Below are 27,636 nucleotides of genomic sequence, written 5' to 3' on the forward strand. Positions count from 1 at the left end.
TGTGGTCTTTTGTAACTGAATTTGTCACTTAGTGTACTATTTTGAAGATCCAAGAAAAGAAAACTCTCAGAGAATATTTTCTGGTTTTGTGAATTACCTACATAAATTGTTAAGAAAAAAAAAGAGCTATATAACAGAGACTCCTAAGACAGTCTATCAATTGTTCACCCAAAGAAATCAGGCAACTCCTGCGTTAGAGTTGTTTTTTTGTATTGTCTGTGAGTTAGTTTGCTTAGTGTTTTATAGCAAAAGCCATTGAAATGTAAGGTCAAGGGTTTGTCTCTATTTAGAATAATAGACTGCCCCATTCATGGTCACAGATTACATTCCTAATCTCATTCCACCAATTCAAACCTGCGCATAGGCTACAGGGAAGTTGGAAGGACTAAGGATGGGTAGTACAAATCCATCACCTAGTCAGAAGAGCAGCCAGAAGAGAAGCTGGCTCCACCCTCTAGACATACAATAGGATAAGAAAGGCCCAGAACAGAAGTCTACAGAGGACTCTCAAAATCTTTTTGTTGTTTTTATCCTGCCAGACTTCACTAATGTGAATCAATCAATATATTCAGTAGCGTTTTAAAAAGATAATCGACCTACATTGCTTTAGTGATCTATATTGAAACAACAATGTTCTCTACCTTAGGAGAAATCTTCCTGGCGATAGAGCAAAAGCTCTTAATATTATGATTCCCATGGTGCAAAGTGAAGGGCAAGTTGCTTCAGATATGTATTGCCTAGTTGGTCGAATCTACAAAGATATGTTTTTGGACTCTAATTTCACTGACACTGAAAGTAGAGATCATGGAGCTTCTTGGTAAGTATCTAGGATATAAGTAAGCTACTTACTTGATAAGACTATGGCATACAAAATTGTGTGTAAATGAGAGTGTTATCCTATTATTATTAACAGATGTGTATTCAATTTTATGACATTAGTATATAATTCGATAATATTCATTTATCATGGCAGAGTAAATTGGGATAAATTGGTTGAAAAGGTAAATTAAGAATGTAATTTAAAAAACATTCAAATTATAATATAAAAATCTTTTTTTTGGAAAAATTTATAAAAAGATATTAAAGAAGTCCTAAAGGAATGGAAAAATATACCAAATTATAGATAAGAAGTCTTGATATTTCAAAGATGTTAATTCTCCCTGCTAGTCCTTTTCATGTGATTTGACAAACCGATTCCAAAATTTATTTAAAAGAATAAAAGACCAAGAATAGGCAAAGCAGTGTTGAAGAAAGCAAGGTGAAGGACTTGTTCTATGAGGCAACAAGACTCATCATAAAGCTGTAATAATTAACAAATCACAGTATGGCTGTAGGCATGAAAAAATAAAACATTGGAACTGATATATATATAAAATCTGTTTATTGTCTATGTCTATATATCTGGATTCCTATTTTAAATCCTGTACAAAAATAGAATTGAGTGAATTAAAGACCAAAATATGAAAAAAGTAATTTAGAAAAAATATTTTTAGAATAAAATATACAAACTATTTTGGTGACTTTGGAGAATTTTTAAAATAAGACTTAAAAATACCATAAACCATAGAACAAAAGACTGGGAAGAATGGATGAGTTGAAATGTGCTTCTGCTCCTTAAGCTACGGGCTTTTGGAATGAGCAGGGTAGGTTTGATTACATTGATCTTCCTGCCAATGTCAGTTGTAATTGTAGAAGAACACTAAAAAAAGTTGGAATGCAACGAAGAGTGACTAAAAGGAGTCAGAAACAGGAATGGATTTGATCCTTGAATGAAGGACAGCACCTGGGGAAAAATCCACTTTTAAACGTCCTGGACTGCAGGACATGGGGAAGATAGAACTCAAGCTGGAAATGAAATCACAGTCTTCTTGGCTTGAGGAGTCTGCATGAGGCTGCCAGAGTGCCTGGACCACCCTAATCGAAGATGGCACAGAGGGAGGAGCCCCCTTCAATTCTTTTTTTTTTTTTCAAATTTCCTCTAACTTTATTTTTTGAAAATTTTTAATTATTTTTATTTAGCTTTTAATTTTTTACAGACTGCATTTTGATTCATTGTACACAAATGGGGTACAACTTTTCATTTCTATGGTTGTACACAATGTATATATTCATGCCATTCATGTAATCATACATATATATAGGGTAATACTGTCTGTTTCATTCTACTATTTTTCTATCCCTACTCCCTCCCATCCCTTTTTCCTCTATACCTTGCAAAGTTCCTTCATTCTTCTCTTCCCCCTGCCACCCCCCATCGTTATATATTGTCATGCACTTATCAGAGAAAACATTCGGCCTTTGGTTTTTTGGGCTTGGCCTATTTCACTTAGTATGATATTTTCCAACTTCATCCATTTACCAGCACATGCCATAATTTTATTCTTCTTTATGGCTGAGTAATATTCCATTGTGTATATATACCACAGTTTCTTTATCCATTCGTCAATTGAAGGGCATCTAGGTTGGTTCCACAATCTAGCTATTGTGAATTGAGCTGCTATGAATATTGATGTGGCGGTGTCACTGTAATATGCTGATTTTAAGTCGTTTGGGTATAAACTGAGGATTGGGATAGCTGGGTCAAATGGTGGGTCCATTCCAGGCTTTTTGAGGAATCTCCATTCTACTTTCCAGAGTGCCCCTTCAATTCTTGGTCCACCCCTGGAGTATGTATGCTTCTGAGGAGTTTCGTGCAGGGGAGCTCCAGGGGCAGAGAGCAGCTGGAAGTAGAGACTTCAGCACTATCACTCCCATCGCAGGGAAGAGAGAGTTGGGAGTCTGAACCTACCAAGTTCAGATTCAAATCCCTACCAATAGGGATTTGAATTTTCTATTGAACCTCTAAAAGGGACAATCCTTAGGAACAAAAACTATATCCTGGGATGAAGGGATTGCCCCCAGATTAAGAGTAAGATCAAAACAGAACTATCCTAATAAAACCTGAAACCAAGCTTGAACCACCAATAATTTATTTCCCCATTATATCCAAGCTCAGGAATCACAAATGTCCAAATATATTATACAAATATATTTTTAAAACATAAAGAGATGCTTTTTTGTAAAACAATGATAAGTCATTTTATACTATTTAAATTATCCAAAATTTATAAATCTGAGAATAACAGTTGGGAAGAATGTTAGAGAAATCCCCTGTTGGTTTGGGTATGAATTTTTATAATCACTGAAAGATTTTGGCATTATTGAGGAAAATGAACAATTTATCTACCCTAGATCCAGCAGATTTATATACCCCTAGAGCAACTCTAGAAGTTTCTTTACATAAACATTTTAACAAAAAAATATTTTTTTAAAAAGTTGATGAAAATAAACAATTGGCAGGACACATGGAGTACAATTTCTTTTATAAAATGTAAGAACAGTCATACAGATATAAGTATAGATGCTTGGATGTGCATCATAAACTCAGAATTCACTATAATGGTTCCCAGTGGGGATGGAGGAGTACAAAAAGATCTTGGAGGGATGCATGTGCAGCTTTAAGTATATTTAAAGCATTTTTTTTGTGGGCGGTACTAGGGATCAAACCCAGGGCACTGTACCACTGAGCTACATTCCCAATCCTTTTTTTTTTTTAAAGTTTTTGAGACAGGGTCTTGCAAAGTTGTGTAGGCTGGTTTCTAACTTGGAATCCTCTTGAACCAGCCTCCCAAGTAGCTGGGATTACAGGCATGAGCCACTATGCCCACTTATATAACATTTTCTTTCTTTTTTTTCTTTTTTTCATGTTATGGTTGTTTTATTGTTGCTTAGTAGTTTATGTTTCAGCCACCTTTTTATGCCATTCACAGAGTTATCAGTATTACATGTGACAACCTTGGGTTTATATATTACTAAAATATATGTATTAGCATTTTTGAAAGGCACTCATGTGTTCCCTTTTTCCTTTTCCACATTGTTCTTTTTTTTTAAAATTTTTATTGTAAACAAATGGGATACATGTTGTTTCTCTGTTTGTACATGGCGTAAAGGCATACCATTTGTGTAATCATAAATTTACATAGGGTAATGTTTGATTCATTCTGGTTTTTTTTCCCTTCCCCCCACCCCTTCCATTCCTCCATTCTTGCCCCCCTCCCTAACCCTAACTCTAACCCTAACACTAACCCCTCCCACCCCCCATTATGTGTCATCATCCACTTATTAGCGATATCATTCGTCCTTTGGTTTTTTGAGATTGGCTTATCTCACTTAGCATGATATTCTCCAACTGCATCCATTTGCCTGCAAATGCCATAATTTTATCATTCTTTATGGCTGAGTAATATTCCATTATATATATATATATACCACAGTTTCTTTATCCATTCATCAATTGAAGGACATCTAGGTTGGTTCCACAGTCCGGCTATTGTGAATTGAGCAGCTATGAACATTGATGTGGCTGTATCTCTGTAGTATGCTAATTTTAAGTCCTTTGGGTATAGGCCAAGGAGTGGGATCGCTGGGTCAAATGGTGGTTCCATTCCAAGTTTTCTAAGGAATCTCCACACTGCTTTCCAGAGTAGCTGCACTAATTTGCAGCCCCACCAGCAATGTATGAGTGTACCTTTCTCCCCACATCCTCACCAACACCTGTTGTTGCTTGTATTCTTGATAATCGCCATTCTAATTGGGGTGAAATGGAATCTTAGGGTGGTTTTGATTTGCATTTCTCTTATTACTAAAGATGTTGAACATTTTTCCATATGTTTATTGATTGCTTGTAGATCTTCTTCTGAACATTTTATTTCTTAAGCCGAATGGTAGCTATGTTAGGGTGTGGTTTGTATTGTTCTTTGCCACTTCCTAGTATTCCTGAAATATTCCCTGGTTTAACACACACACACACACACACACACACACACACACACACCCCATATGTATGCATATGCATAAGGAATGTATATATCCTCATTGATGTGATAAACATTTTTTAAGCTGTGAAGCTGAAATCTTTTAAATTTCATGTCATTTCACCAGTTTAGAGGGATACTGAGGTCGGATAATGGGTTATAACCAGGGGGGAAAACGGTACAGTGGATTCCTAGATTCTACATAGGAAGCTTTGGTTTGGACTTTTGAATTTGTTCTATAAAATTTGTACAACAATGCAACTAGTTTTATAGTTTCTCCTAAACAGTTGTTTTTCCTGCCATTACCACAGAAGAATGTAACTGTGCAGTATTTTTGTGACCATGGCCTTAATACTTAAGATAAGCTCTTGATGGTAGGAGAACTAGAATCTGATATTGGGGGAGCACTAAGCCCAGTGTAGATGCGTAGACGTGGGGGTAGTAATCAAGTGCATTGATAGTCCTGAAGGGAGCCTGTTTTCATGGTCTGTGAATTCAAAGGATATGTTCTAAGAAGTTAGTGTGCATCGTGCACAGGAATAAAATAGAAGTGTTTCCTTGTTTGAAAGCAAAACAGTTTAGATGACCAAGGCACATTTTCAAGGTTGTGTAGAGTTCAGTTAAGAGGCAGAAGCAGTTTTTTCTGGTTTTGTTTTGTTTTAGCTTTTCTGGTTCCTTTTTCATGCTGCCTATTTAGGCTAGGAATATCAACTCTCTCTCTAAAGAGCTTTCTGGTCAAGGTCTTCAGGTCAAATGGAAGCTTGTGCAGATTTTTATGATTTCATTTTAAGCTCCCTCATTAATTTTCTGGTAAGAACAGGGAGGGCTGTTAGAGTTCAAAGACTTGTAGTGGGAGAGGACTTAGGATTTGACCTTGTGTGTCTCACTTTCTGATTTTTTTAGTAATTAAGAATAGCACTTTTACTATAGAGAACTATCCATACTCTACCATTATAACCACTATAGTCATTTTATCCATTAGTCCTCAAAGACACTAAGGAGGATTCCCCACTCACACCTCAATTTTAAAATGGATGCTTTTTGGAGCTGGAGCTGTGTAGTTCCAGCTACTCAAGAGGCTGAGACAGAAGGATTGCTTGAACCTAGGAGTTCAGGACCAGCTTGGGCAACATACCAAGACCCCGTCTCAAAACAAACAAGCAAAAATGGTGATTTCTCATATCGTCACGCTCATAGATGTGTTTTCAGCACTTACTGGTTTGATCCATTTCCCACAGTGGTGCAGACACACACTCGTTTGTGTTGGCAGTGTCTCTAACTTCCCTTTTGGTGAGAGCTGAGAAGGAAAGCTGTCCTGTCAAGGTACTGACGAGGGAGGACAACTCTGAGGCTATCAGGCATCTGGCCAGTTGTACCCAGGATTGCACCTGCCCTGAGTCCTGGGTCTCCGGGGAATGTTTCCACTGAACTTCTTTGGGTCATAATGTTCTGAGTTTTCAACTTGTTCAGTGCAGGTGCTAAGTTAAGGAGTGGGGTATCACAACAAGTGGTTAGACCCTTGGGTTTCTTTTCATACACTGGGTCATTTTCTGTTGGCTTGAATAAAGGGTGATCCACAGACTGTGGCAAGTTAAGGATAAAAGCTTCATCTCAACAGAAAAAGAGCCCCAAGCAGTTGTGAAGACAATGACTGCTCAAGCCCTTTCTTGTAATTCCCTCTTTAATATGGTCAATACACTAGATCTTCCTACCCCATAGCAGAGGGGGAGACTTCTGCACCCTTCTGAACATAGTATCTGATTCAGGAACTGGGCATGGCACCTCTCTATTGCCAGGAAAACCCTCCAAGGCACAAGCGTTTTCTGAGAGCTTTACTTGGTGATTTAGAGGATGCAAATAGAAAAAAAGAAAAAAGTTTTCTGGTTTAGATTTTTTAAAGTTTGCTGAATTATGATCTATTGTTAGAACAAAATGGTTGTTGAATCTTATCCCACACACAGAGTGAGTGGTTGGAATGAATACTTCCTGCTGATTTAAGCGTTAACAAAAGAGTATTTCTCTAATATTTGATGTTTTTATGGTCATTTCTTACTTTTGTTCATTGGAGCCCTCAAATTTGACTGAAATAATGAAACATTATTATATTATATTTATTGTATGTTACATATATTTTATATTTTTATCATATGTTATTATATAATTGGTTATATGTATCATAACCAATTCCTTAGCCTTGGGGAATTGGATCCAGGATCCCCTGTGGATTCCATAATGGTCAGATGCTCATGTCCCTTGCATAAAATAGCATAGCATCTGCATATAACCTATGAAATCCTCTCATGTACTTTAAATCATCTCTAGAGTACTTATCATACCTGATACAGTATAAATGCTATGTAAATAGTTGTTACACTGTATTTTTTTTTAACAATAATGACATGAAAAAATATGCAGACATGTTCAATGCAGTTCTTCTTCCTACAATACTTTCAATGTGGGTTGAATCCTCAGATGTAGAATCCGTGGATATGAAAGCAGATTCTGAATCTCTATTTAAATACTTAAATATTTAAATTCCAACAATTAATTCAAGTTAAGATATAAAAAAATGCCTTTTTTGTCACTTTCAGGTCATTCAGCTGTGGTTTACATTTAGTTTATTAAAAGCTGTGCCTTTTTATCATAACTGTTCAATCTAGTTTTAAATAAGAGGGATGGCAGCCATGTGCCCAGGCTGGCTAGAGGCCTTTGGAGCTGAGGTAGGAGAAACAGCAAGATGTGGGGAAGCCCAGAGGACAGCCAGCCAGCTTCCACAGCCTGTGATGGGACCCAGAAGCCTTGACCTACATCCGAAAACCAGAAGGCCACACACTTTCTCAAGTGACAGACTTTAAAACAGGAGATGATCCATAGAAATATTACAGACATCACCAGGCCTTGGAGGCTGTGGAGGTTCTAATTTATTTAATTTAATCTGAAAGGAAATCATCATGAAAAGGTTTGGCTGAACTCTTATGCAGTACGACTGACTTAGCACATTTTATTATATGCAGAATTTATTCATGCAGGTAGAAATGGTCAAGCCCTTGAAACTCAGAGGTTTGTCTGTGTGTCATTAACTACCGAGGCTTACAAGAACCTTGTAAAGTAGGCAAAGCTGATGTTCTTTTTCTTTCCACTTTACAACTGAGGAAGTAGAAATTCGAAGAAATTAAGTGAATTCTTGATGCTCTGTGATTAATAAAATCCCAGCTCTAACTTCTTCAGTTCTGGTGGTGTTTTTACTACAGTGTAGGCTCTCTTCCCTGGAGTTTTCAGGAACAGCCATTTCCAGAAGTGTCCATACGGTTTTGTTGAAGAGGCGCGGGACGATTGGGAGATTGTCACGTGATGAATGTTGCCTCGATTCTAGGAAAGAGTGTCATCTTAGGCAAGTTACCTAACCATTGGGAAATCCAGTTTTCTTATTAAAAAAAAAAAAAAAAACAAAAAAAAAACGTTACCTACCTAGGTGAGATCGAATGCTCTTGGCATCCTACAAGTTCCAGAACAGCTTACTTCAATGAGTTTAAACAGTAAAAGCCAATGTATCTCCTTAAGCATGAAGTCTCGAAGCAGGACTGGCTCCAGAGCCTGTTAAGTCACTGGCATGAAAACATTAGCTCACCTTTCCCTCGCTATTGCCGTGGTGGCTCTGCCTTCGAGGCGACTTTCTTAGGATTGCCAAGTGTCTGTGGCCATTCCAGGATAATCTAGGTTAGCTACGCCAATGTGGAGGAAAAAGGAGGCTGTCTTTTCCTGTATCTTTATTTTAGGACTAAGAAAAACAGTCTCATAAGAACTATCCCAGAGATTCCTTCATAGATCTAGTATTTCTACATCAACCCCATACTGCACAGATCACCAGCAAGGAGCAGGGCACTAATCTCTTTGGGAGGACTCTGTAGTGAGGATTAAATGAAGACACGTATATTAAAATTCTGGAATTGAGTAGGCAGTTAGTGTTATATCCTTAGTGTATAACATACTAAAAATATCTTGTATTTCCTTACATATTGTTGTATTTTTCCTTTCCTGACATAACATTGTTTATATCAAATTTCCCTTTTCCTAAAATATTCCTAAGAGTACTCTTTGTCTTCTTTCTGGATCTGGTTAAATGTTTTAGGCAACAAGGGAAAATGTATAGAGTGTATGTAACTTTCACACAGGCCTTGTTGGAGGTGGTAGGTCACGTGGGATTAGTGGTGCCTGCTTAAAATCACTTTTGCATCTGGAGAAGTTGATGTTCTCATTCATAAGGGGAGCTAATCATTTGCAGAACTTTGAAAGGAAATTAGGTACCTGTAATGTATTAGTATAATCATGTCTCTCCCTCAGTAATGCTGAAAAAGATCCATGTTTGGAAAATTAAAAGCAGTTAAGTAGCATTAATATGTTCATTTTTCCATAGTAACTTGAGAAAGATCTGAGAGCCTCGCCTTATCAACTAATTTTCTTTGACGTCAGTGATAGTGCTATTCAAACACTAATGTGTGCCTAATAAAGGTTTAGTTTTTACATTATTAATGGTGTTGGCTTTACTTTGGGCGAGTTATGTAACAAACCAGTTGACATACAAACAAAGCCGGATGTCTATTTTCCATTTGCTAGATTAGCTCTCTTTTTTCTTTGCCTTGGCTTCAAGATAGCTTTTGTCGGCATTGTCTCCATTTCCACCACCACCCTCCTACCCCGGAGCTTGATCTCACCATCATTCCATTGATATCATTTTTGTTTAGTTCTTTACTGTGTGTATCAGATGAGTTTCCAGGTTTGGGTTGATTTTTTATATTTAGAACACAAATCCTGAAGAGTTCTTTGTAGCTCAGAATAATGCCCAGCTTGCTGGTGTTCAGATACGTCTGATGTCGATGGTTCCTAAGTGTCCAGGAGTTCCAGGATGACCTGGTAGAATGCAGTGTTCCCACAGTTGCTTTGTAAACAAGTGACTTGGGACAGAGGTCTCAAGCTTCGATCATGATTAATACCACCTTCAGCAGATAACAGATTGGGTGAAGACATGGTATAATCCAGGAGTCAAAATGGAGGTAACAGAGAGAGCAGTGAGTCAGGGACATGTCTAGGGGCAAATTATTCCCTAAAAGTTTATCCCAAAATATCAGAGCAATACTCTAGATTGAGAGAGTTTAGGTTCTCTGTTTTTACTTGTAGATATAGCATGGCCAAGTCCAAGTCCAAGTGTGATAATATGTGGCCTGTCACCATGGAGGTTCCCAAATTGTGGTCATTGAATATCGAGCACCTAAGGAGAGCAACCAGGGCCTGCTCTGTGCAGTTGTGTTTCCCAGGAAATGAGTGAAAAAACAGATGTTTGACAGGTGTTATGCTGAAAAGGAAGAAGAATATGCTTAGAAGAGGAGGAATTTCATTCAGTAACCCACAGTGATCGTCGCCAAATCTGGCTGGACTTAAGAATGATTAGGGGGTTTTTCAACAATTGGAAAATCTTTGCCCATGAAGATTCTGCTTTAGTGGGTCTGTTTTGTTGAATAGCTTAATCATTATTGATGAATATGACAGTTCTTCTTTTGTTAAGTGGTACATTTCCCCCACATTTCCCGGTTACCTCCTCCTTTTCTTCAGCTCAAAGAGTGTTTCTTTCTTTTCTTTTTCTTTTTTTTTCCTCCCGCCTGAGAAGCTGGGGATTCGAACCAGGGTCCTTGCACATGCTAGGCGAATGCTCTCCTCCCTTTCTCCTCAATCTTCCCCCACCCCCCAAGCTCTCCGAGTGTGTGTTTCTTCCCATCTTTCCAACCTTCTGAATATGGCTTTGCATTTTAATTTGAAGAAGTCGGTTATTGGAGTTATTGGAAGGATAAGTGTAGACTGGTCATCAATGTATGAAAACTGTTCACCTAAGGGGTTTTAAATAAGGACAAGTTGAAATCCTGAACTTTTCGTTTTTGTTATTTGGCAAAGGTGGAAAGAGATGAGAATATTTTGACCTGGGCCCAACGTAAAAGTCACTTTTCTACACTGATGTTGAGAATATAAATTGTCAAGATCTTTCTGGAAAGCTATTTGGCATTATGCATCAAGAGCTTCGGAATAATTCCTGTTCTTTGATCTGGGTGTGTCATTTGGAAACTATCCTAAAGAAATAACTGAGATGGGAACAAAGATATGTTTGTAACATTCACTACAGTGCATTTTATGGTAACCAAAAATTAGAAGCAACCTAAATGTTTAACAGAAGGGAAATTGTTAAACAAAGGGTAACATCTCCATAAGATGGAATATAATTCATTCAAAATTGTAGGGCTGGTTTTTTGTTTTGTTTTGTTTTATTTTGTTTTGATGGTGGTGGTAAAAATATACCTAACTTAAAATCCACCATCCTAACCCTTTTTAAGTATGTGGCTTACAAGCATTAGGTATGTTTGTATTCTTACACAGCTATCGCCAGCATTTACCCACAGAAGTCTTTTCATCTTGCAAAGCTGAGACTCTGTGCCCATTAAACAACTTCCATTCTTCCCTCCCTCAGCCCTGGCCATTACCATTCTACCTCTGTCTCTGTGAGTTTGACTCCCGCAGGTACCTCTTTAAGTGATGCTTGTTTTGTGGTGGCCTTATTTCACTTAGTGTAGTATTTTGAAGGTTTATCTTTGATGTAGTGTGTCAGCATTTCCTTTTTATGGCTGAATAATATTTTATCATATGCACATACCGTATTTTGTTTATCCATTCATCCATCAGTGGAAATGTGGGTTGTGCCCAAATTTTGACACTGTTAAGTGCCACTGGTATGAATATTAGTTACTCAGACTGGTCTTAAACTTGTGACCCTCCTGCTTCAGACTCCCAAATAACAGGCATGTTTTAGCTGTACAGATATTTTTCTTTGAGAGCCTGCTTTCAGTTATTTGGGGCATACACCCAGAAGAAATTTAAAAGGCTTTGAAAAATGTTTCATAGTAACATATATCATCATACCATGTCAAATTAAAGAACACTGCAAAACGACCATGATTATAATTTTTTTTTCTCTTTTTTTTTATTGTAAACAAATGGGATACATGTTGTTTCTCTGTTTGTACATGGCGTAAAGGCATACCATTTGTGTAATCATAAATTTACATAGAGTAATGTTGTTTGATTCATTCTGTTATTTTTTCCCTTCCCCCCACCACTCCCACCCCTCTTTTTCCTCTATACAGTCCTTCCTTCCTCCATTCTTGCCCCCCTCCCTAACCCTAACTCCAACCCTAACACTAACCCCTCCCACCCCCCATTATGTGTCATCATCCACTTATTAGTGATATCATTCATCCCTTGGTTTTTTGAGATTGGCTTATCTCACTTAGCATGATATTCTCCAATTTCATCCATATGCCTGCAAATGCCATAATTTTATCATTCTTTATGGCTGAGTAATATTCCATTGTATATATATACCACAGTTTCTTTATCCATTCATCAACTGAAGGGCATATAGGTTGGATCCACAATCTGGCTATGGTGAATTGAGCAGCTATGAACGTTGATGTGGCTGTATCTCTGTAGTATGCTGATTTTAAGCATGATTATAATTTTTAGGAAAAAATTATGTACACAGTAAAAGGAATGAAAGAAGAATTTGGGGCTCTTATTGTCTTCCTGAATTTTCTATTATTAGAAGGAATGTACATAAATATAAATTTGGATAAGTATGTGTAGATAGATTGTCCTCCTTCTCCAGATTAGGTCAGCAAGGTGATTTGGCACTCATTTTCTGCACATGCTGTCCTGCTTTGCCTCTTGAGTTATTTTATGAGTGATAATTTCCCAGTTATCCCTAGAGATGTGAAACCATGAAATTCTAATTTAATTACTTGTGTCTCACTGAAAGAATCACAGCTGCTATATCACAAATGAGCAAAAATGACAGCTAAATAGAAAGAACTTGAGTTCAGTATCTTTCTTATTGAAAAGTAGATGATCTTTGTTAGAAAGAATCAATTCAAGAATATTTCTTTCATGCTGATTTTCGTTGATCATCTTAGCACAGATGCAAAAAATTGAACAAAGTCTTTATTCTGAACACTTCTTTCCTCATTCTTCAAGGACTGATTGCTTTTAAAGCTTAACAATTAGGTGTGAAACAGTGCAATGATACAGTAGCTCTTGAATAAGAATTTGTTACCTTGAAATCTTTATTCATTTAAAATATAATTATTACATTTGAATGTAATACTTCTTACATTCAAATGTAATAATGAATTGAAGAGTGTAAATTATTTACTCCCTTTCAACAAATGTTTTATACAGAAGTAGAAAAAAATCAGGAGGGAAGTGGGCATGGTGGCGCATGCCTATAATTCTAGTATCCTGGAGGCTGAGCTAAGGCAGGTGAATCACAAGGTCAAAGCCAGCCTCAGCAATTTAAGACCCTAAGCAATTTAGTGAGACCTGGTCTTAAAAAAATGGCTGGAGATGTGGCTTACTGGTTAAGTGCTCTGGGGTTCAATTCTTCAGTATCAAAACAAAACAAAAAAGACAGGAGTGGAATTAACTTCAACTATTATTCAAATATAGCTCGAATTCTCTTAACGTGAATATCTGGTTCTTTTCCTAAGATTTGTTTCCTTAATGAAATTTTCTCTAATTTAGCATTATTTGTGTCTAATCATTTTATTTCTCTGTATTTATAGTTTTACATTATTGACTATTGCTTATTAATTTCTTTATATACAAACTTATATTGTTTTATATATTTTATATATTTTTTATATATATACATATTTTATATGTATTTATATATTGTTTATCTTCTTGCTAGTTATATTATAAAATTTTTTCCCTGACACTGGGGATTGAACCCAGGGGTGCTTTACCACTAAGCTATACTCCAGGTAATTTATTTTTTTATATTTTGAAATTGCTTCTAAGTTACTCAGACTGGTCTTAAACTTGTGATCCTCCTGCCTCAGTCTCCCAAATAGCTGGAATTACAGGCATGTTTTAGTCAGCTTTTTTTTTTTTTTTTTTGCTGCTGTGAGTGAAAGATCTGACTAGAACAATTTGGGGAGGAAAAGTTTATTAGAGGGCTCAGTGTTTCAGAGGTCTTAGTCCATAGACAACCAAGGTCAGGATTTAGACCTCTAGGGAAAGTGAGTGATTATTTGCATCTTGTATGACTTGCTGTATTTGTCACTTGTTTCAGACTGGTTCTTGGGAGGAAGTGGATGATTTTTTCTTCATTCCACAGGTTTATTATATCACCTGCAGAATGTTATACACCTCAGTGACTCAGGTACTGGAGGCTCTTTGGTCAGCAGGACGGACTCAGTCCCTGTTCTTAAGGAACTTGCATTCTGCTGGGAGAGAGAAATGATAAAAAGAATCATTTGCAATTGTTAGAAATTCTGAAACCAATATGGAACTCTTCAGAGTTTCCATTTTCTTGTGTTGTGCTAATATGTGATTTTCAAGAATATTTTTTATTTCACCTAAATTGTCATATTTATTGGCATAAACCTGTTCTAAGTGGCCTTTTACTTTATTGTTATTAGAGTCTGTGTTGATGTTCCCCTTTTTGTTGCTGGTAGCATAGCAATACTTTTAATTTTCCTCTCTCCCCTTCTCATTTTGTGATGAGCTTTCTGTGTTGGAGTTTATTAGTTTTATTAAACTTCACAAAGAACTGGCAGGCACGGTGTTATACACCTGTAATTCCAGTTACTGGGGAGGCTGAGGCAGGAGAATTGCAAGTTGGAGGCCAACCTTGGTAACTTGGCAAGACCCTGTCTCAAAATAAAAAATAAAAATAAAAAGGATTGGAATGTAGCTCAGTGGTAGAGTATCCTGAGTTCATTCCCCAGTAACGAGGCAGGGGTGGTGGTGTAGGGGGAGAACTTTGAAAAGGACCAAATTTTGCACTACTGATAATTTTTCTTAAAATTTCATGTCCCCTTGGCTTTTCATTGATTGCTTATCCTTCTCCTTTTAGGATAATGTTCTTTTCCTAGGTGGAAGTTTGTAGCATGAATTTCAACCTTTTTTCCTTTTGTAATTTATGTACTTGAGGATAACACTTGTTCTGCATCCCAGAAATTTGGTTTATACTGAACTTCCAATATTGTTCAGTTCAAATACCTCCTAATTTTCAGTGTGATTTCTTCTTGGACCCTCCTAAGTGGGTTACCCTATACCCTAATATTATTTATCTTTATTGTTCTCTAGTTTAATTCTATTATGACAGAGCGCACACTCTACCTTATTTCCATCCTTTGAAATTTGTTGAGAAGTGCTTTATGACCCAGAAGAGGGTTTGCAGTTGGGTGTAGCATTCCAAATAAGCCAGTTAATTAATTTGGTTCATCATGATGTCCTGCCCCACCTTGAGCCCTGAGGTATGAAGCCTGCTGCCTATGGACTGAGACTTCTGAAACTGAGAGCCACCAAATTAACTTTTCCTCCTTTACAATTGTTCTGGTTGGGTCCTTTAGTCATGGCAATGAAAAAGGTGACTAAAACATCCTCATTGATATTTGTCTGCTTGTTTGATCATCATAGAGTATTTAAATTCTCTAGCTGTTTTTTTAATTCTGTCAATTTTTGCTTTATTTGTTTTGAAATAACGCTAATAAGTATTTTGGGCTATTATATTTTCTTGTTACATTAATATTTTATCATTACGAAATATACCTTTATCTTTCATAATAATTCTTATCCTATTGTTGTTTGATATTAATATGTAATCAGGTTCACACAGCATTTCACTTTAAATCTGCTTGTGTCCTTATATGGATATGCATATAGTCTTATCTTTTGCTTTTCTTTCTTTTTCTCTTACTCTTAAATCTGATTTGAAAAATCCTTTTTTGTTTTTGGTGAGATTAGGTCATTTATATTTAATGTAGTAAATGATAGTTGTGGTTGTAACTCTTGTCTAGCATTTATTTCTCACTTGGAATTATTTGTCTCATATGTCTTTTGTTCCCACTTCTTGCCTTATTTTCTGTTAATTTAGCATTACACTTTATCCTCTCAGCTCTTTAATATTATTTTTTATATTATTCCTCTAGTAACTCCCTAGAGATTACATTATGCACCCTTAAATTTGTACTTTACATTTCCTGAGTAAGAAAATGTTAAACAGTTTAAATAATCAATAGATTTTAAATACTGTACTTAATATATTTCATATCTGTAGCATGTTTACTTTTTTCAGTGTTCTTTCTGCAATCTCCAACTGGAATCACTTTCCTTCAGTCTGAAATACTCTCAGTATTTTTTAATAGTGTGGATCTGCTGGCAGCTGATTCTCCTAGTGTTTGCCAGTCTGTAATCACCTATCTTATGCCCTTAGTTTCTTTTATTCTGCTAAAGATGTCATTTCATTGCCTTCTTTAGTTCTAGTTTGTAGTGCCAAGTCAACTAATTACTTCATTGCTCCTTAAAAGATCTTTTTTCTCTGGTCAGTTCTAAGTTTTTTCTCTTAAGCCAGGTGTGGTGGCATCCTGTCATCCCAGCTACTCAGCAGGTGGAGTGGAAGGATGACTTGAGAACACAAGTTCCAGACCAGCCTGGGCCACATAGTGAGACTCCATGTCTTGAAAAAAAAAAAAAAAAAATCCTCTTTTGTGTTTTATGTATCAGCATCTAGAATGTGCATGTTTTATCTTATTCTGCTTGAGTTTTATTGAACTTGAATCTATGAGTTGATGTTTTTATCGGTTTTGGAATATTTTATCCATCTCTTCAAATACTTCTTGTGTTAAGATTCTCTTTCTTCTGGGGATACAAGCATTCATATGTTAGACTACTTAACTAGGTCCCATATGTCTCCTAAGCTCTTTTGTGGGTTATTTCTTTCATTTCTACTTCTGCTTTAGTTTTAATATTTCTATTAACGTTTTTTAATTTACCCAAAATATCTTCTGTTCAGTCTGCTTTTAAACCTATACAATAAGTTTTATTTTCAGGTGTTATTTTAGTCAACTTTCTTGATGCTGTGACTAAAAGACCTGATAAGAACAATTTTAGAGGAGGAAAAGTTTATTTGGGGGCTCATGGTTTCAGAGGTCGCGGGCCATAGACAACCACGGGCTCCATTCCTTTTGGCTCCAGGTGAGGCAGGACATCATGGTGGAAGAGTATGGTGGAGGGAGGCAGGTCAAGATATCACACCAGGAAGCAGGGATAGCTCTGGTCATCAAGGACAAAATATGTATATACACCAAAGGCACACTCCCAGTGACCCACCTCTTCTGGCCACACCCTAAGCTGCCTTCAGGTTGCCACTCAGTTAATCCCTATCAGGGGATTAACACCCTGATTGGGTTAAGGCGCACATAACGATCATTTCTCCTCTACCCCTTCTAGCATTGTTTCACACATGAGCTTTTGGGGGATACCTCAAAAATTGTGTAGTACCCAAACCATAACAAGTATTACGTATTTTAGTTCTCGATTACTTGATTCTTTTAAATTTTTTAAAGAAATTTTGACATTTCCAACTTCACTTAAGTTGCTTATCTTTTCATTCATTTTGTTTATCTCTTTCTCCATTTTCTCTACCGTATTTCTTTTTGGGGGGTGGATGTTGCTGGGGATTGAACCCAGCAATGCTTTACCACTGAGCTGCATCCCCAGCCCTTTTTATTTTGAGACAGGGTGTTGCTAAATTGCTGAGGCTCACCTCGAACTTGCCATCTTCTTGCCTCAGCCTCCCAAGGGACTAAGATTACAGGTGTGTGCCACCACACCCCACTTTCCTTACTATATGTCTAATCATTATTTTAAAGCCCCCAGTCTCCAGACTCAAACATCTAAATTATCAGTGGGTCAGCTCTTCCTGTCTGTATGGCTCTTTGCATATCATAATTCTTTATTGTGTTCAAACATTTTGTATTTCAGAATTACTGAGATGAAGATGATTTTATTTTCTCTCGCAGAGGTCGTCCTTTTCTCTGATAACCAGATAGACTAAGAACCTAAGCAGTTTGGTTTGGGTCTGGGTTTCAATTTTAGTTGACTTAGTCTATCTCTGTTTCGTACCTATTTCTTGGCTGTGACCCTCTTTGGCTTTTGGTTGACAGCCTAACAGGTCTCTGATCTCTCAAGTACCGTGGGGGGATTTCATGACTGCCCTTTGGAATTTGGGGTTTTGCTCCTTATTCTCACATATCACTTAGCTCCAAAATTTGGTGAACTTCCTAAAGGGGAGACCTTTTAAGCGTGTTTTCCAGTCCCCTTTGCCGAATGCACTTCACTCTTGAGCACTGCCAGACATGGGGAGGTTTCACTGCCCTCCCAGCCGGACTCCACCACCAGCCTCTTCAACCCAGCGTTCAACGTCTGCCTCCTGGAGAGAACTGGAACCACAGGGCAGAGGCTCCTTCAGTTAAAAACCCCTGCGTTTCTCAGGAAATCCATTAGTCTCTCATTTTCCTGAGAGAGGTTCAACTAGGCAGAGTCACTCTGCCTCCGCCGCCAGGGCGAAGTCCAGTCTTGTGGTCAGAATCAGCGAGCGCCTGGCCCACAGCAGCTTCTCTCCTTTCCGCAGGGTGCTTCCCTCTCTGGAGTTGCATTTAGGTGGTTTTGTTGTTGTTGCTTCCACAGATCTTCACAGTCTGTAAAGATATGCTTTCGATGTGACCCAGTTGCTCTGGCAGGACTGATGGCTTCCGTAGAAGCCAGTGCTGCCTCCTACTAGGAAAGGCCAGTCCCCTCCACATTGACTGCTCTTCTGTAGTACGAAGTCGCAGCTTTCCAACTTCAGAGTATACTCCATTCCATATCACACTGTACGTTGTTCTTGGAAATTTAGAGTCATTTTCATCTTGTAACAAATACCCCTGGAATTAAATTTCTGTTCATGTAGTTAATGTTTTTTCTTGATACAAATTGGTAAATATATAATTGCTGTGCCCACAGATCTACATAGTTCTTTTTTCAACTGGGTCTTTGTAGTTACACATACCATTAGAATTCGTGTTGACATGATCACAGAGCATGGTGCACGGTTTGCTCTAACTCAGTCCCCAGTAGTCCCCTTTTCCTTCCCTTTGCCCTCGCACTGTTTCCTTCCCTCTACCATCCTGATCTTTCTGCCATTCCCTTTTTTTATAGTCAGTGGTCAGTGTCTTGTGAATATACATGATGGGTTCATCCGGGTACATTCCTGTATGTACATAGGAAAGTTAGGTCACACTCGATCTGCTTTCCTCCTTATCCCCTCCCTTCTCCCTGCCCCTCAGCTCCCTTCATCTAGTCCACTGATCTTTCTTCTTTTGATGGACCCCCCTCCCCACACACATCTTTTCCCTTCCTACCTTTTTCTTTGTCTCTGTTTCTTTTTTCCCCCACTTATTTTGGACTAGTTTTTACAAATTAGAGAAAACATTCGACTTTTGGCTGAGTCTGGCTTATTTCATTTCACATGATGGTCTCCATTTCCCTCCACTTACCCATAAAGCTATTCTTCTTTATGGCTCCTTTGTGTATATTTATCTCATTTCCTCTATCAACCAAGGGAACAAATGACCTCCAACAGCCCCAACACTTCAACCCTCGACTTTTTTGACCCCACAGTGGAGGAAATATCAGATAAAGAATTTAGAGAGTTCATAGTTGAAATTTTAGGTTTTGCTATTGGCAAATATCTATTAAGAAATACTGTACTTAACTTTCACAGTTTCTGAGAACTCCCACTTTTCCTCTGTGGTGTATTATTGATGTATGATGAGATTTTACTTCTTAGGTAATAAGCCCACATGCTATTTTAATCTCTGGAAAATCCAGGAAATGTTAAGACTTTCCCCCCAGTATTCAGGTTGCTGTCATGAAGTGATGTAAGCCCTAGAAAAATAATAATTTTATTGGTATTTGCATTTTGGCTTAAGTGAAAATAAAAATTGTTTATAGTAGCAGGAAAACAGACATAAACTCAAATATTCATTTTGGTTTAGTTGGGCACATAGGAAACACTTAATCTTTTTATAAATATATTTTTAAATGTTTTCACTAGACAGTAGAGTACATTTTGAAATATCATACATACATAGACTAGGTATAACTTGTTCCACTTAGTTGTACATGATGTGGAGTTACACTGGTCTTGTAGTCATACATGAGGACAGGAAAGATATGTGCGATTCATTCTACTGTCTTTCCTAATCCAGTCCCACCTCTGCTCCCTTCATTCCCCTTTGTCTAGTCCAATAAACTTTTAATCTTCCCCTCCCTTGTTGTGGGTTAGCATCTGCATATTAGAGAGAACATTCTGCCTTTGTTTTTTAAGGAGGAGGGGTGGGGACTGGTTTATTTCACTTAGCATGATATTCTCCAGTTCTATCCATTTACTGGCAAATGCCATAATTTTATTCTTCTTTATGGCTGAGTAATATTCCATTGTGTATATGTACCACATTTTCTTTATCCATTCATCTGTTGAAGAGTACCTAGATTGGTTACATTGCTTGGCTATTGTGAATTGAACTGCTGTAAACATTAAAGTGGCTGTGTCACTGTAGTATGCTGATTTTAAGTCCTTTGGGTATAAACCAAGGAGTGGGATAGCTGGGTCAAATTGCAGTTCCATTCCAGGTTTTCTAAAGAATCTCCATACTGCTTTCTAGAGTGGTTCCAATCCCACCAGCAATTTACAAGTGAACCTTTCCCCCGACATCCTCACCAACATTTATTGTTGCTTATATTCCTGAAAATTGCCATTCTGACTCGAGTGAGATGGAATCTCAGTATGGTTTTGATCTCCCATGATCTTGGATAGGCAGAATTAATATAGTTAAGATGGCCATATTACCAAAAGCACTGTACAGATTTAATGCAATTCCTATTAAAATTCCAATGATATTCTTCATAGAAATAGAAAAAACAGTTGTGAAATTCATTTGGAAGAATAAGAGACCCAGAAGAGCCAAAGCAATACTTAGTGAGAAAAGTGACACAGGAGGCATCACAATACAGATCTTAAACTATACTACAGAGCCGTAGTAACAAAAACAGCATGGCATTGGCACAAAACAGACATGCAAACCAATGGAACAGATTAGAAGACACAGAGGCATATCCACATCAATACAATTATCTCATACTGGACAAAGGAGCCATAAACATATGCTGAAGAAACAATAGCCTCTTAAACAAATGGTGCTGGGAAAACTGGAGATGCATATATAGTAGAACGATATTAAACTCCTATCTCTCACCCTGCACAAAACTCCACTCAAAGTGGATCAAGGATTTAAGCGTTAGACCAGAACGAAGCGCCTACTAGAAGAAAAAGTAGGCCCAACTCTCCGTGTCAGCTTAGGAACCGACTTCCTTAATAAGACTCCTAAAGCACGAGAAGTAAAATCAAGAATCAATAAATGGGATGGTATCAAACTGTAAAGCTTCTTTGCAGCAAAGGAAACAGTCAAGAAAGTGAACAGGAAGCCTATCAAATGTGAGAAAATCTGTATGACCAGTGCCTCAGACAGACCATTAATTTCCAGGGTATTCAAAGGACTAAAAAAACTTAACACCAATAAACAAATGATCCAATCAGTAAATGGGCAAAGGAACTGAACAAACACTTCACAGAAGAAGAAATATGATTAGTCAACAAATATATGAAAAAAAATTTTCATCTCTAGCGATTAGAGAAATGCAAATCAAAACTACACTGAGATTCCATCTGTTAATATTTGTTGATGTGAATATTTTGCTTTTTGAATTTTCCTTTCTGTATTTTTAAGAGTAATACTTCATGTTCTTTGGTTTCAAGGAAAACAAAAATTTGTTGAGAAATATTGTGTATCTTCATATGAATTAGAGAAAGAATGTAAGTTCTGTCTTCTCCTAAACCTATTTTCGTTGGAACTCAACCTCTGAACAGAGACCAAGTTAAGACTAAATGAATCAAAGATTTTTAAGTCATATCTCTCTTTGATATAACTTTGAATGTCTGCAGTCTGGCACATACTTTTTCCATTTTAAAGTGGAAACAGCTATACTTCTAAAAAGATAAAAGTACTTTTTAATCACCTATAGTGATGCAGATGGAAAATATTTTTTCATATTGCACAGGTACAAAACTATCAGAGCCAACTAGTTAAGGTGAATATTTGTTTGATTTTTGTTTCCATTTAGAGATGTTTGTTCGACTTAACCCATTAAGTCCCAAGTTTTCAATTCTCTAAGCATAATAAATAATTAGTATTATTTCAGAGTTACCATAAGTGGTATATTTGTTGCTCAATTTAAGTTTTTATAGATGCTCCACATCTGGGACAGTGGCATGAAGATTAAGACCCTTAAAAGAGTTCTGTATCCTCAATATTCAGAAAAAAGTATTTCATCTTTTTGTTTGATGTTTAACTTATTTTAAAGTATGGAAAATGTTAAGTATATAAAAAAAGTCAATAGTATTGTACGTAGTATTTTGCTTGTCACTTTTGCTATTTCTGTCTTTCATTTACACAGATATACTTTGAGTAGAAATCATCTGTATGTTGGAATTGTATTTTTTCTTACGTAATCTTTTTTTAAAATTATTTTTAGCTGTTGATGGACCTTTATTTTATTCACTGATTTATATGCAGTGCTGAGAATCGAACCCAGTGCCTCACATATGCTAGGCAAGTGCTCTACCACTGAGCCACAATCCCAGTCTACATAATCTTTTTTTGTCTTCAAATGGTCACTTATTAGACATTTAATCTTTATATTTTCTTCACTATAATTTTTTTTTAAGTAAAGATTTCATTTTTCACGTGTTTGTCTCTTGTGGATTCTAGTAGTCACTAGGGTGTTTATTTTTATTTTCTTCTCTGTGTGCCCAAGTGAAATAATATTGAATATCATTGCCTATTTAATGATTTATGTGTGGAAACCCTTGAACAGATCTAGGAAGTGTTACCTTAAAAATACAGTGCCTATTCAAACACTAAAGACCTTTTCAGATGCTGAAGTGTTTTCAAAGGTTGATATTCAGTTTCATGCATATTCAGAAAAGGGTTCTCATACTCTTTCAGCCTCAATTAGTATGCAGAGGCACAATCTCTGATTTTCTTAATTTCTTCCTGTAATTGACATTTTTGTTATTTCTGTATCGCTCTTGTCCTTTCAGTACGTTCTCCAGATGACCCGCTTCCATGCTGTGTCTTCTTAAAGCGTGTTTAGGGGTTTAATTTTTCACCTTATGCTTTGTACATTCATGAATTCCTAGTCGACCGTCGAGAGGACTTTTTTAAAAGCTTGGGGTCACTAGGTTGGGGGTACATGAAGTAGGGGAATGCAGCAGAAATGAGGACAAGGATATGCAGTTACTGAAGCATTAAATCCTAATAGCACACTGGATTCTGAGGTGAAGGCCAGTGGATTATTTTTGCCTAGGCACTGGAGTTATGCAAACAGAAGTCATTGCACACCCAGGGTTTCATGATTGAGAAAGTAAACTTGTACATTTGGTCTTTTGTTTTTTTTCTTTTTCTTTTTTTTTTAGGTTCAAAAAGGCATTTGAATCTGAGCCAACACTACAGTCAGGAATTAATTATGCGGTCCTCCTCCTAGCAGCTGGGCACCAGTTTGAATCTTCCTTTGAGCTTCGGAAAGTTGGTAATTACAGCTTGATATTTTACATGGAAATCAAGAAACTAGGCCTAAACTTGGTACAAGGAAACCGAATCATTAGTAGATAAATCCTTTTGCTATCTCATCTGACTTCCTGGGGGAAAAACATTTATTATATCTCCTCACTCCAAATTTCATACTATGGTATATAATTCTGATATTAGAATGTAATTCAGGTTTTAGTTTATTTTACCTGTTTCTAAAAGCCCATGGTTAATATTTATTTTTCTAGCTTAAACTAATATTGATGATATTAGTTGGGAGGCTCTGCATTCAGCCACCAACTCCCAAATAAGGTAAGTGTTTTTGGAACATCAGTTTCCTATTTAAGATTGTGTTTTCCTGGAACTTTTTAGAATAAAAATGAAAATTGTACCTGTATTTCCTTTTCCTGTTTCTCCAACACACTGATCCCTATGGCTTCATGGATGTTGGTGGTGGGACCTCTGGAGTTCTTGGAACAGGTCAGGTCGATGGCAGTGTTGGCAGTGACTGGTCTTAGAGACCATCTCTGAATTGTATCCGCGATGGAATGTGCATTCGTCTCTTTTATCTGTCGACAGCATCCCATCTGCTGCCCTGTTTTTGGAATCTAAAAAAATTTGAGTGTTTTGCTGGGCATGACAGTACATGCTTATAGTCCCAGCAGCTGGGGAGGCTGAGACAGGAGATCACAAGTTCAAAGCCAGCTTCAGCATCTTAGCAAGGCCCTAAGCAACTCAGCGAGATCCTCTCTCAAAATAAAAAAATGAGAAAAAAACAAACCAAAACAACACATCAGGCTAGGGATGTGGCTCAGTGGTTAGGCACCTGGGTTCAATCCCTAGTTGAAAAATAAAAACAACAACAACAAAAATATTAGGATGTCTTTATAGATAAATTTTGAGTCATTTTTCTTGGTTGTGACTTTGACTTTTTTTTTAAGGTTCTAGATGCTAAGCCAATCTCAAGAAACTAAAGGATGAATGATCTCGCTGATAAGTGGATGAGGACATATAAGGGGGGGTATGAGGGGTTAGCGTTAGGGTTAGGGTTAGGTTTAGGGTTAGGGATAAGGAGGGTGGTAAGAATGGAGGAAGGAAGGACAGTATAGAGGGAAAAGAGGGGTGGGAGGGGTCGGGGGGAAGGGAAAAAAATAACAGAATGAATCAAACAATATTGCCCTATGTAAATTTATGATTTTTAATTAAAAAAAAAAGGTTCTAGATGCTTGAATGCCATCTGTAGTAATCAGATTTTGTTCTCTTGAGTGTCTGTCCTCTTTACATAATAACTCTTACAGACTTAGAAGTCTTTGGCTTTATTTTTCAGAAGGGAAAAAAACACATTGATCTTAATAAAGCCATGCATTGTAGAAGAAATTTTTCCTTTAAGGTTTTAAACTGGAGAATGTTTTAATTTTCTTTGAAGAAAAATGAATCCTGGGTTTTTGAATATTATTTGGAAAGGATTTGTAAGCTATCCATATGTAATGTTCTGGAAAATTTTTGCAGGAAAATAAAGTTTGAGTATAGTATTAATTATTTTTTAAAGTCTTAATCTAAAAAAATAAAAAAAATTATTTGCCACAGATAGACTGCAGTGGTATTAAAGGCATAAATCTCTATTTTAAATAATTTTTTTGATTGGTGAATGAAACCAGAGAAAATATATTACAACTTTTGCTTTTCAGAAATTAGAGTAAAATGCTGCATCTAAGATTTATTTTAGATCTCTAGCCAAAAATCCTTTTGTGTCAGTTGTTTAAACATAATTTTTATTGCTCTGCTCTTGAACTCAAAGTGCAGATTGGTCAAAAACTCTAAATTCTTATAGGATTTAATATGATTTACATATGTAGGTAAAGTAGTAGTACTTGCTTTAAAAATATACATTCTCAGTCTCATTTTGAGTTGAGTATAGATTAAGACAGTTGGCAATCCAAGGTTTGAGGAAATGTAATATAGCCTTGCAAAGTAGACATAAACTCATAATACATATTGAATAAGTATTTGAAAATATGTAAAGTTGGATTTAAAATTTTGGAAGTGATACAACATACACAGACTTAAGATATGACTGTATGATGAATTTTTAACTGCTATAAGAATTTAGTAAGAACTAAGTTTTACGATACTGTGATATACACTATAAATGGTGTATGCTCTTTAGTAATGAAAAAAGTAGCTCAATAGCTTAGTTCTATTCAATCAAAAATTATGCTAATTATAATAGGTCAACTAAAGTTAATTTTTATATATTAAGATTAAATGGATTTTCAAGGAGGTTGGTTAAATTAGCTAGTGGGATAATATTATAATGATATTTAATAACATAATCAAAATAAAACAAATGACATATTTAGTGTATTTTAAAGATACACAGTTGCATATTTTCATTAAACACTCTAATCAAATTTTTTTCAGTAATTTATGTCTTTTTCTATTCCTCCTGTTGGTCACTCCAGACATACAACTTGTGTGAATTATCTGGGTGTGGTGGTATATACTTGTAATCCCAGTAACTAAGGAGTCTGAGGCAGAGGGATCACAAATTCAAAGCCAGCTTGAGCAACTTAGGTAGACCCTGTCTCAAAATAAAAAATAAAAAAGACCTGGGAATGTAGCTCAGTGGGAGAGCCCCCTGGGTTCAATCCCCAGAGCCAGCAAACAAACAAATTAGTTTGAATTAATGAGAAATTAATCAGATTTTCCTTTCTGAAATCCCTTCTTTAGCTCCTTTTTGAAATTTTGATTTATTTCCAAAGGGAAAACTATTAAAATTTAAAATGTCATAAGATGAACAGTAAATCCGAAGCTTTCTAAACGTATTAAGTTTAAAATCTCAAATGTAAGAAATTATTTTTGACTGATATGTTCCCTAATGTCTCTTTTGATACATTTTCTGTTATTATAACAAAATACTCGAGGTGGGTATTTTATAAAGAAATGATGTCTGTTTGGCTCACAGTTTGGGAGGCTGTAAGTTCAAGATCTGGTGGTGCCAATGATTTGGCTTCTGTCAAAGGACCCCTTGGCTACAGTCACTTCATGGTGGATGTCATTATGGTAGAAGCACCTGTGAGAGGCAGGGATCACATGAAAGCAAGAGAGACAGGAAGCCAGAGTGTGATTCTGGGATCAGGCTCGTTCTGATTTAGCAACTCATTCTCATGAGATCTAGCGAACGTCTTAGGGTCACTACCTTGATCTTTTCTGAGGACAGCGAAGAGGGCATCTCCAATGACTTACTCCCTCCCACTAGGCTCCATCTCTTAAGGATTCCAGCATCTCCTCGCAGCACTGCACTATAGACTAAGCTTCCAGCAGTCGTGCCTTTGGAAGACACACTCAAACTGTGTCTGGACCGTAGCAGACTCTTAATTCTAGTTGTGTTTGCTTAAGGTTATGACTAACTGCCTCTGGATCTGTCTTACTCTTTCAGTTTTGGAAGAGTCATGAATGTTTAGACTATTGAGAGCTAGGATTTAAAAGTGCAGAACCACATCTTACATTTGCTTTCTATTTTTGGCTTTATAAGCCTTAAAATTAATATTTAAACTTTAAGTAAAAGATGATTTTCTCTCATCTTCTGTGGAATTTTTCAACTATGAGACATTTTATGGGACAGAGTCAGAATTATAGGTTTGGGTCCCCAGCAGCAACGATGATGTGGTAAAAGAACACTGTTTAGAATTGAGACAAACCACCATTTGAATCTCATTTTCAGTGAGCATTAAAAAATTATTGAATATAAGTTTATATTACCAAATATAAAAAGGAGTCTGTAAGATAACCAAGAAAAAAATAATCAAAACAGAACACAAAGCTATCACCAACCACAAAACAATTTCTTTTTCATCTGTGGAGGGGGTCACCTCAAAAAACTGGACATTGTAGGGAAAGAATTAAGTACTTTCCCTTCCTTTTTAGGAAGTACCATAGTTTATGCACTTAAAGCTATACATCTTAAAGTATCCTGCGTAGCAAATTCTTCAGGAGACTGTATTCTTCAAAAAAAAAAAAAAAAAAAAGCTAGTTAATGAATTTGAAAGAGAGATAAAACTGATAGAGTAATGTCATAATAATTGATTCTGTCAAGGATCATCAATTAGAACTAGAAACATTAAGTGAAAGTGTTTAAAAAGACATATTTACTGATACTGAAGATAACTCAGAGATTGCTTGTTAGTCACAGAGGAACAACTGTGTCAGTA

At 36.6% G+C, this 27,636-nt stretch overlaps 1 protein-coding gene across 3 annotated transcripts in view; it reads left to right on the forward strand.

Moving 5' to 3' along the window:
- MAP3K5 (mitogen-activated protein kinase kinase kinase 5) overlaps window positions 1-27,636 on the forward strand; it is a 210,643-nt gene that overhangs the window by 86,544 nt on the left and 96,463 nt on the right. For all 3 annotated transcript variants that reach the window (XM_079146205.1, XM_079146206.1, XM_079146207.1), the window contains exons 7-8: window positions 647-817; window positions 23,314-23,426. In XM_079146205.1, the coding sequence (XP_079002331.1) occupies window positions 647-817; window positions 23,314-23,426 (284 nt within the window). The remainder of the gene's footprint in view (window positions 1-646; window positions 818-23,313; window positions 23,427-27,636) is intronic.

The sequence above is a fragment of the Sciurus vulgaris genome, assembly GCF_902686455.1.
Source record: "Sciurus vulgaris genome assembly, chromosome: 7".
Taxonomy (NCBI): Eukaryota; Metazoa; Chordata; class Mammalia; order Rodentia; family Sciuridae; genus Sciurus; species Sciurus vulgaris.